The sequence below is a fragment of the Neovison vison genome, chromosome 14 (assembly GCF_020171115.1).
Source record: "Neovison vison isolate M4711 chromosome 14, ASM_NN_V1, whole genome shotgun sequence".
NCBI lineage: Eukaryota > Metazoa > Chordata > Mammalia > Carnivora > Mustelidae > Neogale > Neogale vison.
The window spans coordinates 27,195,143-27,207,829 of record NC_058104.1 but is presented as its reverse complement, the minus strand read 5'-3'; the positions used below and the strand labels follow the sequence as shown (position 1 = coordinate 27,207,829).

At 47.9% G+C, this 12,687-nt stretch overlaps 1 protein-coding gene across 1 annotated transcript in view; it reads left to right on the top strand.

Moving 5' to 3' along the window:
- Window positions 1-12,687, top strand: part of PARN (poly(A)-specific ribonuclease) — a 155,277-nt gene that overhangs the window by 101,603 nt on the left and 40,987 nt on the right. Inside the window, exon 22 of the mRNA XM_044234160.1 lies at window positions 10,085-10,274. Coding sequence (XP_044090095.1) covers window positions 10,085-10,274 — 190 coding nt within the window. The remainder of the gene's footprint in view (window positions 1-10,084; window positions 10,275-12,687) is intronic.

Here is a 12,687-nt window from a genome sequence, read left to right as displayed (position 1 = left end):
ACAGAAGGCCGCTCTCTCTGGCTGGGTCCTCGTCGGGAACTGGCCCGTGGCCCGTTCTTCCCCTGCTCTCCCAGTCTCCAGCCCGGGAGCTCTCGGGAAGACCCAGTCCGCCTGCCCAGGAAACAAACAGCTTCCAGGGGTAACTTCCTACCCCCACATCCAGCAGGCTCTGCACCCACAACTCTTTTTTCTCAGAAGTGGATCCGCCCACATGCTCCGGGCCCCATCTCCTCTCCAGGGCCCCACGCTGCCCCTTATCCTTTCTGCCCACCCATGGACTTCTTCCCAACAGTGTGGAAACCTGCCCCATCCCTCCCACCTTTCCAAAAAACTCCCCAGATCCCGGTTCGCCTTTGCTCCTGGTCGTCTTTCCTTCAGCAAAGTCGAGTGCTGTGCATGTGCCACCTGTGCCGTGTCCCCTCTCACTCGTCCCGCAGTGGTCTCACACCACGGACCTCCTCTTGCTAAGGCTCCTGTAATTTCTGTGCCATAAAGCCAGCAGCCTCTTCCCTCCTCTTTCCCGCCACTCAGTACATCGGCCTGTTCCCTCTCCTTGAATTCCATGGCACCGTCCTTTCTAGATCAGTCCCCCGCCTCCTCAGCCCGTGGCTTCCCAGGCACCCATGCCTGCTCATCCCCATGTGGACGGTGACTAACTGTTGGCCTTCCTTGGAGTTCTTTCAGGACTTCTCTTACTCTGGGCCGTCTCCATTCCTGTTCCTGTTCTTGCCCCTTCAGGGACGTGGCCTTGTAGGAACACGTGTCAGATCCTGTCCTCCCCCTGACTGAACAGCCGGCGGTGGCTCCCACCACACACTGCATGGCCATGGGCCTTCTGTATTGTGACCTTGACTCTGGCTTCACCAAGGGCTCCTCCAACCCCCTTTTTAGTCTCTGCCATGTTGGTCCTACTTCCTCACTCAGACATTGGTTACTTCTTGTTCCTTCCGCCCGGCGCCCAGCCCCCACCCCCAGCACTTTCCCACCTTTCAAATCTCAGGGAAGATCCCAGTGTCTTTTCCTTGGGGAATGGGTCCCTGCGTCCTAGGCTTGACCAGCTCCTCGGGGAGCCCCCAAAGCGCCTCTCCAGTTCCGACCCTCAGCCCATGTGTGGCGCTCTGTACGCTGCCCCTCTCCCTGGAACACAGGGCCTGTGTCTCTGACCCACCCTCATGGCCCCAGTTGCTGAGGCTTAGAGGATGGCGTGTTTGTTCCCCCATGAATGGATAGATGAATGAATGAACAGATGAGAATTTAATCCGTCAGTGTCTGTATTCATAAACTAACGGATGGACGAATAAACGACCAAGTGAGATCTAAGTACCTTTGTTTGTTGTAAAGCAGTTAGCATAGTTCTTCCAGATAGTAAGTACTCAGTAAATGGTGGCTTTATTTACTTCTCATCTACTTTTCAGCCAGGAACTCTGAAAAGAGAACAAACGCACCACCAGGCTGGTTAGTGGGAGCAGTGTTCCTTAGTGACCTCTGGGGTGGTTGGCATAGGCCTCGGGGCTGCTCAGAGCCTCTCTGGCAACCCCTCCCTCACAGTCCCCCTTTTGCTAGTTCGGACTTGTCCTTCCCTCCTGCCCCTGCTCATGTTAAAAGCACCATGCCTGGGTTCTGGCCTGTCTGGTGATCGCTTGCAGTCTGTTCCCTCCCCTTTTCTCCTCTAGACCAAGGGCCTCTTCGGGGCAGAGAATGTCCCATGACTTCCGCCCCGCCCCCATACCCTGCACATTACAGAGCCCCAGCGTTTGTTGAATGAATGACTGAGATGAACGTCTGTAAGGCTGATGATGGTGTTGTCCCTGGAGTTCCTGAAAACGATTCGACTGACTTTGGCCTCCGTACCTTTCTGAAAATACGATACTTAATGGCTTCTTGGTTTTATACTTGTCGAGTGTGGTTGACGTACTGGTCTGCGTGTTTTCCATTTTCTCTCCGCGCTTTCGCATGGGAAAGGTTTTGCTGGACTGTATCTGCAGTCTGCGTGACAGCGGTATTCTGTGAGCTCTGGTAGACTCGGGTTATGCATGGCCCTCTCCCTTCGGGCTCACCGAAGTGAGGTGACTTCTAGCTCAAAGGTTCTGTGTCAGCCACGGAATGTATTCTGTTGGCTCAGGCACACTTCTGTTTGAACTATAGGTTTTGTGATCAAACAGCAGTAGCCTCATTAATTAGACACCTACCATGTGCTGGGCCCTGTGCTAAAATCTTTGCATGCATGCCCTCCACTTTTCCTAGCAGCCTTAGAGAACATTTGAGAAGCCCATTTTACAGATAAAGAAATGAAGCCATGGAGGCCGGTGAGGCAGGATTTGAACCCAGGCCCCTGTGGCCTGGGAACCTTTGGTTTTCCCACTTGACTTTGTTGCTTCTCTTTCTTAACGTAGGCTTTAAGTAAACATCATATCTACACACCAGCCTTGATCCATTTTGTAGAGAGAGTTTTCGTGGCCACTTCCTTAGCCTTCGTTAGAGAACTGGGGGTGAAATGAGGGTGGGAACAGCGTGTCTTTGATTGTGGAGGTGATACGGATGTGGGGGGCTCACGCTGTCGTGGGTGTGCCCTGCAGGTGGCAGAACCAGGGTCACACGCACTTCCTCTTCTCAGCCTTGTCAACAGGCGGGGCTGCTGCCACCTGCCCCCCAGCCTTGAGGTGCCGGGGAGGGGCCTCTGTGGCGCTCTGCACGTCTCTGTGCCATGGCATCCTGTGTGTCAGGCTCTGGGGGAGACCTCGGGGAGGCAGAGATGGTGGGATCACATGCCTTCTGCTTCTTCCCTTAGTGTTTCTGTCTGTCCATCCTCAGGGGTGGGGAGCACGTTCCAGTGTCTTCCTTTTCTTTCTTTCAGCCGCAGTGCTTTTAAAAAAATAATTCGCCTCGGGGCGCCTGGCTGGCTCTTTCAGCGAGTATGCAACTCTTGACCTTGGGGTTGTGGGTTCAAGCCCCACGCTGGGTGTAGAGCTTATTTAATTTTGAAAAATATCCTTAGGTTGCCTGGGTGGCTCAGTTGGTTAAGCGACTGCCTTCAACTCAGGTCATGATCCTAGAGTCGTGGGATCGAGTCCCACATCAGGCTCTCTGCTTAGCAGGAAGTCTGCTTCTCTCTCTGACCCTCCCCTTCTCCTGTTCTCTCTCATTCTGTCTCTCTCAAGTGAATAAATAAAATCTTAAAATATATATATATATATGTGTGTGTGTGTGTGTGTATGTATATATATGTGTGTGTGTGTGTGTGTGTGTGTGTGTGTGTATATATATATATTTTTAAATAATTACCCTCTGTTGGAGCAGGGCCCACTGCATGGAAGGAAGAAGAGGGGACCAGGGTCCTGAGTCCTCACTGGGTGATGGAGGCAAGCTGGCCAGTTTTCCGAGTCTCTGCTGTCAGGGGTGCTCCTGCCTTTCTTTCCCAGCGTCCGGGTGAGGCTCAGGCACGGCCACGTGTGCCGCTTGTCCCTGCCCTGAAGAGCCCGTCTTCAAAGTCAATGCCAGCTCCTTGCTTGCAGTCCAGGGCTCTCATGCACTAGCTCAGGCTTCAACACAGACTTCTTAGCCGAAGCGTTTCTGAATTTTCTCTCTTGCATGGACAGAGGATGCCAACAGATACAAAAGCTGTGCTTCCGCAGCCCCCTTTCCTGCCATAATCTTAGATTAACCTCCTGCAAAAGAACCGAGGTAGAACTCCAGAGCTATGAGCATGGCTGGGGCGTGGGTCCTGCCCTCAGAGAGTGCGGGCCATGTTGGGGCAGTGTGGGGAATGAGGTGGCCTGCTCCTAAGGGCCCGGACGGCACCCTAGCGGGCTGGCGCCTTCTCAGAGAGACTTAAGAAAGGACCAGGCTCAGGAGGAGAAGGGGGGATGGCAGAGGGGAAAGCAGAGGCCACCTGACTGGCCAGCTCGCCCTGACCTGTTGGGACCCACCCCTGCTGCGGCGTGTTGCCATTGGACCTTCCCACACGCACCCCGGGCTCTGCCTGCCGTCTGCCATCCACGGTGGGCGTGTGTAGTCACCAGCACGGGAGAATGTTCCTAGTGACCGGTACAGTGGAGTGTGTTCTGTTTTGTTTTGAGCGCCTTCCTTTGAAGATTTTAAAGTCGGCTTTCACTAGAATCCAAGGTCAAAGCTGCCGTTCTCTCTCTGGTAAAAGGGAAGAAGTGTTCAATCTGTTACCGGCCCAGCCTGAGCAGAATAATCTGGAACATGACAAAACTCGTATTCAGTAGCTCGTATTTAGATAAATACACACACACAAAGCATTAGGCACCCTCCCTCCCCCGGTGTGGGCTGAAAACCCCAAGTGACAGCATGGGGCGCAGGGGCCTAAGCCACGGCTGTGGGAGGGGGAAGGAGAGGCATCTTCCAGAAAGCACCCGCTGGCGCCCCGGGAGCAGGGCTGCGGCCACAGAGCTGGCAGAGGCCGCCCTCGGTCTCTGGGTCATCCTGTGGACATTCTTGCTACTGGGTACTCAGGACTGTCTTCACCTGTACCATCGGGATAACCCTGTAGCTGGCAGAACAAGTCTCCAGTCAGTGCTTCTTCTGCCTGTAGGGGCTGGACTGCTCTGAGCATTGGCATCTGGCACCGCAGAGACTCCGTGTCGGCTGCAGGGGGCCTTTGCAGACAGTGCACGCAGGGCTGGGGGGTGTCCCTGCCTCGGCTGCCACCGCTCCCCACTGATCTCAGCCCGCAGAGGGCCAGGCGGCTCTGACTTGCCTCATTTCTGGAGGAAGGTCCCACTCATGCCACACACGTGGTTTGCAGGCACCACCGTGTCACTGGGGTCATTGAACCTGGAGAGACTCTTATCTCGTCTTTCAGACATCTTCCAGCGTAGACCGTCTGTACCGGAAACGGCCCTTAGTAGCTGGACAGGATAAACAACAGAAAACCTAAAGAATTTGTTTGTTTAAGATGTAATGAACATCTGTGAAACCACTACTCAACTGAATAACTAAACTATTGCTGATAAATTACGTCTGTCTGTTGCTTTTCCTCCTCCCATCCTCCTGATTGCCTTCCAGGGGAAAGTTGTGTTGATAATTTTTTTGCTTTTTTCTTCTCTCTCTATGACACACACACACACACACACACACACCACCACCACCACCACCACCACCACCACCCCCCTCCCTGGATATAGTGGGTTTGATTTTTGTTCTAGAACGTAATAAAAAGAGTGTCAGACTACAAATAGACTTCTGGGACTTGCATTCCTCATTCACTGTCGTATTCTTAAGATCTCTGCATTTTATTATATGTTGCTGTAGTTCATTTATGTTTACTGTGAGACAATACTCCATTGTGGAAATATAACAGTTTTTCCATTCATCTGCTGGTAGAGATTTGGACTGCTGCTTTCCTTCTTTCTCGAATAGTGTCAACATTGTGTTCTTTAAAACAAAGTTGTTATATGTACCTTCTAATACTCATGTATTAATAATATATGTCCATGAGGGGACCTGCTGGGTCGTAGGATGTGTGAATGTTTAGTATTAAGTGAGATTGTGAAGTTGTTTTCCACAGTGGTTACACCAGTAGAAATCTCATTCCTTCACATCTTCCCAGCCATTGCTCTTAGCAGTCTTTTAAATTTTTTGCCAGTAAAGTAGAAAATGATATTGTTCTCATAATTTGTCTTTGCCTGAGCTCGAGCATCCCTTTATGTAATTATTGGCATTATATGCTTCCTTTGCTATGAAATGACTATGCATACTTTTCATGTCTTTGCCCATTTTTTTTGTTGTTGTGGGTTTTCTTCTTGTTTTGTAGGCGTTTTTATGGATTCTGGTGCTAATCCTTCACCAGTTCCAGGCGTTAACAAATATCTTCTTCCAGTTCTTCGATTGTCTTCACTCTCTCAAGTGTCTGCTGATGGACAAAAATTTTAATTTCATGGAGTCATACCAATTGACCTTCTTTGAACGCCTAACACTTTTTGTATCTTCACAGATTCTTTCCTACTTCAAGCTCAGAAAGATACTCGCTTATATTTTCTTTTCAAGTTTTCAGAGTTTGCTTTTGACATTTTACTTCTTCATCCATCTGGAGTTGATTTTTCAGTATGGTGTGACTAAGAGTCCAATTTCATTTTTTTCCTATGGATAAACAATTTTTCCAACTTTTCCCTTTTCCACATTCTCTGTCTTGCTGTCTCTGTCAAAAATCAAAAGTTTCACAGATGCGTACGTCTGTTTCTAGATTCTTCTCTCTCGTCGGTCCAATCGTGGATATCTGTACCGTTGCTACACCGTCTTTGTTACCCCAGCTTTACAGTAAGCTTTCATAGCTTAGCAAGGCAGCGTCCTCCTCCTTTACTCTTTTTCGGAAAGGTCTGGGCCATTGTTGGCCCATTTGTTCTTCTGTTTAACTTTTGGAGTTAACACTGCCAATTCCACAGAATAATTGGGATATAATTTCTGTACATGTATCCACAACCACAGTGAAGATAAGGGATGGCTCCGTCACCTCCATAATTCCCTTACCCCCTTTGCAGTCGACCTCCTCCCCCAGTTCCTTACTAATCCCGCTCTCTTTTCTGTCGAGATTTTTTTTAATTTCGTTTTTAATTTTTTCAATGTTTTATTAAAATGCAGAATTTCTTTTTAATTGGCATCACTGTTGGTCTGGAGGTGATTTGAAGAAGGAATCTGTATCTTCAGTCATCGTGTCCATAATCATCATGTATCTCTGTCAACTTATTTGGAGAGACTTTGCCTGACAGTAATGGAAAGTTCTTAATTTTTAGGAAAAAAAGAAGAAAGTAAAACATTTTAAGTAATTCTTTAAAATTCTTAGTAAAGGATACATTTTAGAAGATAATTGTCAGTCTAAATGAACATGTAAATACATTTTTAAAAATATGGCAGAGGGGCGCCTGGGTGGCTCAGTGGGTTAAGCCTCTGCTTTTGGCTCAGGTCATGATCTTGGGGTCCTGGGATCGAGCCCCACATTGGACTCTCTGCTCAGCGGGGAGCCTGCTTCCCCTATCTCTCTGCCCGCCTCTCTGCCTACTTGTGATCTCTCTCTCTCTATCTCTCTCTCTGTCGAATAAATGAATAAAATCTTTAAAAATATATATATGTGGCAGACCCGTGACAGTATTATATATTTTTTAAAAAATCACATTTTGGTTCCAAACCGGCTTTGTGGCTTACCTATAAGACTTTAGGCAAGCAGCCTAGCTTCCCTGATCTCATTCTCTTGATCTGTGTGGTGATTAGAGTGTCCCTTTCTCACGGGGACCTTGTGGAGAGGAAATGTTGTCATGGGTGAGAGTGTCGGGGGATGGGCAGACCTGGCGTGGGGAAGCCGTGAGTGGGAGAGCCCACAGAAGGAGAGCTGCCCCTACTCACCTGCCTGGAAGCCCGGAGGGCCGTCGGCATGTGCCTTTCCCCAGAGGCTCTAACCAAGTGGTACGACCGAATGATGGCTTTGAATCATTTCCCTGACAAATTTGGTAAAGGTTAGTGTTACCAGGCAGCCTGCTACATGCTGCTTCTGACAGGCGAGCTGGAATCACTGGAGGACACAGCTGACAGCCAATTCATTTTGCTGATTCATCCATTCGAGGAGGGATGGCTTGGAGCCAGAGCTTGGCTTCCAGATTAAAGGCCGAGAGCTCCAGAGCTGCTGGGACGTGAAGGAATGCTGGTAAATGACTACCATGTGAAGGCCAGCGGTGAAAAGTGGGTTGTTATTTGTTTCCCCTTTTAAGTGATCCTAATTCCACATGTGCTCGGATGCGTTCCCCACCGTGGTTAGGGAGTTGTTTGTAACGTTCGTCCGTGGGGCTGCGAGCTCCGTTATTGGAAACCACCGGATACTGTTAAACACATCATCTTGGCTCCTTTATGACCCTATCATCACCTTTGCTTTCATGGGGAATATTGACTCAAGCCTCCTCTTTTACTTTGGGAGTCCAAGGGAAACTCGAGTGAGGGATTATTGCAGATGTCATCCCTTTGGGGCCGGCCCGCAGAGTAAACCTGCCGGAATGAAGACTGGCGCTTCAAGAGGCAAATCCAGGAGATGCTCGTTTGCCAACAATCAGCACCAAATAATAATGGTAGAATCTGTGGGTTCTCATTATGGATCGCACTGATAGTTTAGCCCCGTAGACAGTCCTGTGCTTTACGGAAAATCACCTCTGCGGGAAGTTTGCGGGTGACAGGATAAGCCAGAGAATGGAAATCTTGTCTTGTTTTACCGAGTATCGAACATGGTCCCCGGGACAGGGAGCAGTTGCCGGGCAGAAGACGTCCGGTTACGTGAATGGGGAAAATCAGAAATGTAGACCGTTGAAAGCAAGAAAAGTAGCAGTCCCGAGGAGTAAGATTTTCAAGAAAGGATCCTGTTTCTGTGGTTCTGTGCTGAGGAGCGACTTGGGTCAGTCGCACATCTCCAGAGCTGGATGCTTTTTCTGTTTATCTCCTCGGGAGTGAGTCAGAGCTCGCTGCTTTGAGCTCACATTTCAGTAACTCACTCTCCTTCTTTGGGAAACTTTGTATAATGGGGAAGTTCTGTAATATTCTGGGGTTCCCCCACCCCATTTTTTCTCTCTTTAACTCTAGAGTGGATATTTGAAAAGTTACACAAACTTCTTAGTAAAACTTTGTGGTGTTGTTTTTTTTTGAAGAGAAGAAGTTTTTTCTTTTTCTTCTTGTTTTGTGGTGGTGGTTGTTCTGTTTTGCTCCTTAGATGGCTGAACATTTAGGGCATGACATTCTGTGAACCACAGTTGTGCTTAGAAGTTTTAGGCAGATCTGGTCTACTTGGAGCAAGGATGAAAAGTATCAGATGTCAGATACATAGAGCTTCTGCTTCTCATGCAGTTAATTGTTTTGCCCTCTGATGTAAGGTCGCTGTGGTACGAGAGTCCCTCGTACTGATGTGCTTAAGGGCTGCAGGCTTGTCACCGCCTGTATTCTGCCATGCCCTCATCCACATGGTATTTAGGGAGAACGACTCTGTACCAGGAATGTCGCTGGGAGTGGGTACACAGACTGTTTAGACACCATGGTGCTTGGGCAGCTGCCCAGGTACCAAGTCTGTTCCTCATGGCCCCGACCAGCACAGCCAGACTGTCACTGTCTCGCCACCGGTCTGTGGGTAGTAACCGGTGGTCTGATGGCAGGCTAGGAGAGCGTATGCTCAAACCGCAGGAGCCAGAACCAGCGAACGGCTGCCCATCTGCCCCTGGGTATCCCGAGGAGCCGGTCGCAAAGACTATAAGGAAACTGACCTGGCCTTGGTGAAATATTAATACCAGGGAGGGAGTAAGCTCCGGCTTTCAAATGCTCCTGCCAGCCAGAGGCACATTACAGAGAATTAGCAGCCTTTAAAAGCGGAAGGAGAAGAGGCAAGCCTCAAGTATGGTGGCGATATCTTGAATTTGCAGAGTTCGCGGTCCGGCGCAGTGAGGAGAAGGGCCGTGGCCTTAGGGTGGGAGCAGGTTGGGTTTGCACCCAGCCCTGCTGCTGAGCTACGGGCTGGCCGGTGGCCGCCACTCCTCCTCTGTGCCCCCACTTTCCCGTGAGTTGAGGCACTGCCTCCCTTGCAAATGGAGGAACTGTGGGATGAGACATCACATGGGCAAAACCCTGGGCACAGACAAAGGGTAGACCTTTAGTTTCTGACACAGTGGTCAGCTCTGCTGTCAGGACCAATTTCATTTTCATTTTTAACAAGTAAGGGTTTACAGTTTTCCCTTAGTGGGTTGTTGTCTGCGCCCCACCCCCCACCATTTTCTTACACTGAAAATGAGCAATTTTCAAGCAGTAATGTTACCTGCAAATACCTTTCACTTCGGCCATTATGGTTCTTTATAGTTTACAGAGCACTCTCCGGCCATCAGAAGATTGGGGCGCAGTGACTCCTTCCTCCAGATGAGAACACTGAGATTTGGAGAGCCCATGGGACATTCCCAGAGCCCCCCAGCTTCTCAGTGGCGGAGCTGGGGTCAGAACTCAGACCCAAATCTCTTGTTTCTTTGACGACCTCAGGGCCCCTTTCAAAGATGACATCTCCGGGACTAGGCCAGACTTTTTAATATAGATTTTTTTTTTCTTTTCCTTGTAGCTGTCAATACCAGCAAATATGCAGAAAGCTATCGGATCCAGACCTATGCCGAATATGTAGGAAAAAAACACGAGGAGAAGCAGATCAAGAGGAAGTGGACAGAAGATACCTGGCAGGAGGTTGAGAGAAAACGATTAAAGACTCAGTCCATGTCCTACGCTCTGCAGAATCATTACTATCACACCAACAGGTAAGAGTTCTCAGCTGTTGAATTAAAAGGGCAGAGTTGTTCCAGCAATAGTTTGTCTTCCTGCTTCTCACGGGATTTTAAGTCCTGAATCTGACTTTTTTTTTTTTTTTTAAAGATTTTATTTATTTATTTGAGAGAGAGACAGGGAGAGAGAGCATGAGCGAGGAGAAGGTCAGAGGGAGAAGCAGACTCCCCGTGGAGCTGGGAGCCTGATGTGGGACTCGATCCCGGGACTCCCGGATCATGACCTGAGCAGAAGGCAGTCGTCCAACCAACTGAGCCACCCAGGCGTCCCCTGAATCTGACTTTTGAGAAAGACTTTTTTTCTCACTTTCCACATCATACCAGAAGTTACTGCTGCACAGATTCCTTCTACAGTGTTAGACCCACAGGGTATAGAAAACGGGAGAAAGTTCATTATAGAAAATGATAAAGATTAGCAAAGTGTGAACTGACAGAAGAAAATATTAGCCAAATCCCATCACCCAGAAGTAATCACTGTGAATTTAGATTGCCCTCTGTGCTTTTTAAATGGCCTTTATTTATTTATTTACTTTTTTTTTTTTTAAGATTTTATTTATTTATTTGACAGAGATCACAAGTAGGCAGAGAGGCAGGAGGAAGCAGGCTCCCCGCTGAGCAGAGAGCCCGATGCGGGGCTCGATCCCAGGATCCTGAGACCATGACCAGAGCTGAAGGCAGAGGCTTTAATCCACTGGACCACCCAGGCACCCTAAATGGCTTTTTAGAGATTTAAAAAATTGAGATATGGGATGCCTGTGTGGCTGGGATAGTTAAGCTTCTGACTGTTGGTCTCAGCTAGCGTTGTGATCCCAGGGTCATGGGTTCGGGTCCCTCATCGGGCTCTGTGATGGTTGTGAAGCCTAATTAATAATCAAGACATGCTATACAATAAAATGAACAGATCTAAAATGTTAGTTCAGAGTTTTAAGAGTTCTATGCAGCAATGTATCCACCACCCAAAGCAAGACATAGACCATTTCTGCCTCTTCACAAAATTTCCTTGTGGCCCTTTTCAAGCAACCCCAACGCTCTACTGCCCTAAGCATCCATTTCTCATATCTGAGACTATGTATTACTTTTGATTATTCCTGGAATTTATAAAAAATGGAATCATATTGGGAATCGTATTGTGTTTGGCTTCTTTCACTGAACTTTTTATTTTTTTAAAGATTTTCTTTATTTATTCTAGAGCGAGCACCCAAGTTGGGGGAGGCGCAGAGGGGAAGGGAAGGGAAAAGAATCTCAGGCAGACTCTGTGCCAGTCATGGGGCCCTGGGGCTCGATCTCACCACCCTGAGATCATGACCTGCACTGAAACCAAGCGTCGGACGCTCAACCGACAGAGTCACCCAGGTGCCCCTCACTTAACATTTTTTGAAACCCACCCTTGATACTGTGTGTACCAGGAATTTATTATTTCATTGTTCAGTAGTATTCCACTGTATAAATATACAACACTGACCTCCTCTCCTGCTGATAGACACTTGGGTTGTTTCTGGTTTGAGACCATCATGTAATGGTCACTACAAACATTGCTATAACATGTAATGGTCACTGCCAGTATTGCTATAAAAAGTGTCTTGTGGCCATATGTTTCCGTTTCTCCGGAGTCGGTACCTAAGAGTAGCATTGTTGGTTCTCAGGGTAAGTGTGTGTGTGTTACACTTTATAAGAACGTCCAAGCGGTTCTCCAAACTAGATGTACTATTTTATACCCTACTGGTATGGTGGGAACATTCTGGTTGCTCTGCGTCCTTGCCAATGTGTAGTGCTTTCTCTCTTTTATTTCAGCCGTTGTATACAGCACAAGATGAGTATTGTAGTGTATGGTGGTCTTAATTTGCATTTCTCTGGTGGCTGATGATGTTGATCACCTTTTTTTGTGTGCTGGCCGGCCATTCCCATATCTTCCTTTGGAGGTGGCCATGTAAACCTCTTGCCTATTTTCTCATTGGGTTTTTGTCTTTTTAGTGTTGATCCGTGGGAGTTCTCTTATGTATTCTGGAGACACGCCCTTTGTCAGATAGATGTATGTGCTGCAAATGTGTTTTTTGAGTCTGGGGTTGCATATTCATCTCGTTAGTGATTTTGATGAGCAGATATTTTTAATTTTGATGGAGTCAGGTCTATGATTTTTTTTTCTTTTATGGTTCAATCTTAGTCTACTCTAAGGTTGTACCAGTTTTCTTCTAGAAGGTTTATAGTTTTAGTTTTTCCATTTAAATCATGACCCATTTCAAATGAATTTTGTATATGGAATGAGATAGGAGTCACGATTTAGTTGTTTTTGTTGTTGTTGTTGTTGTTTTTTAATATGGGTATCCACTTGTTCCAGGAACGTTTGTTAAAAAGACTTCTCTTCCCTCATTGGACTGACTTGGCATTTCTG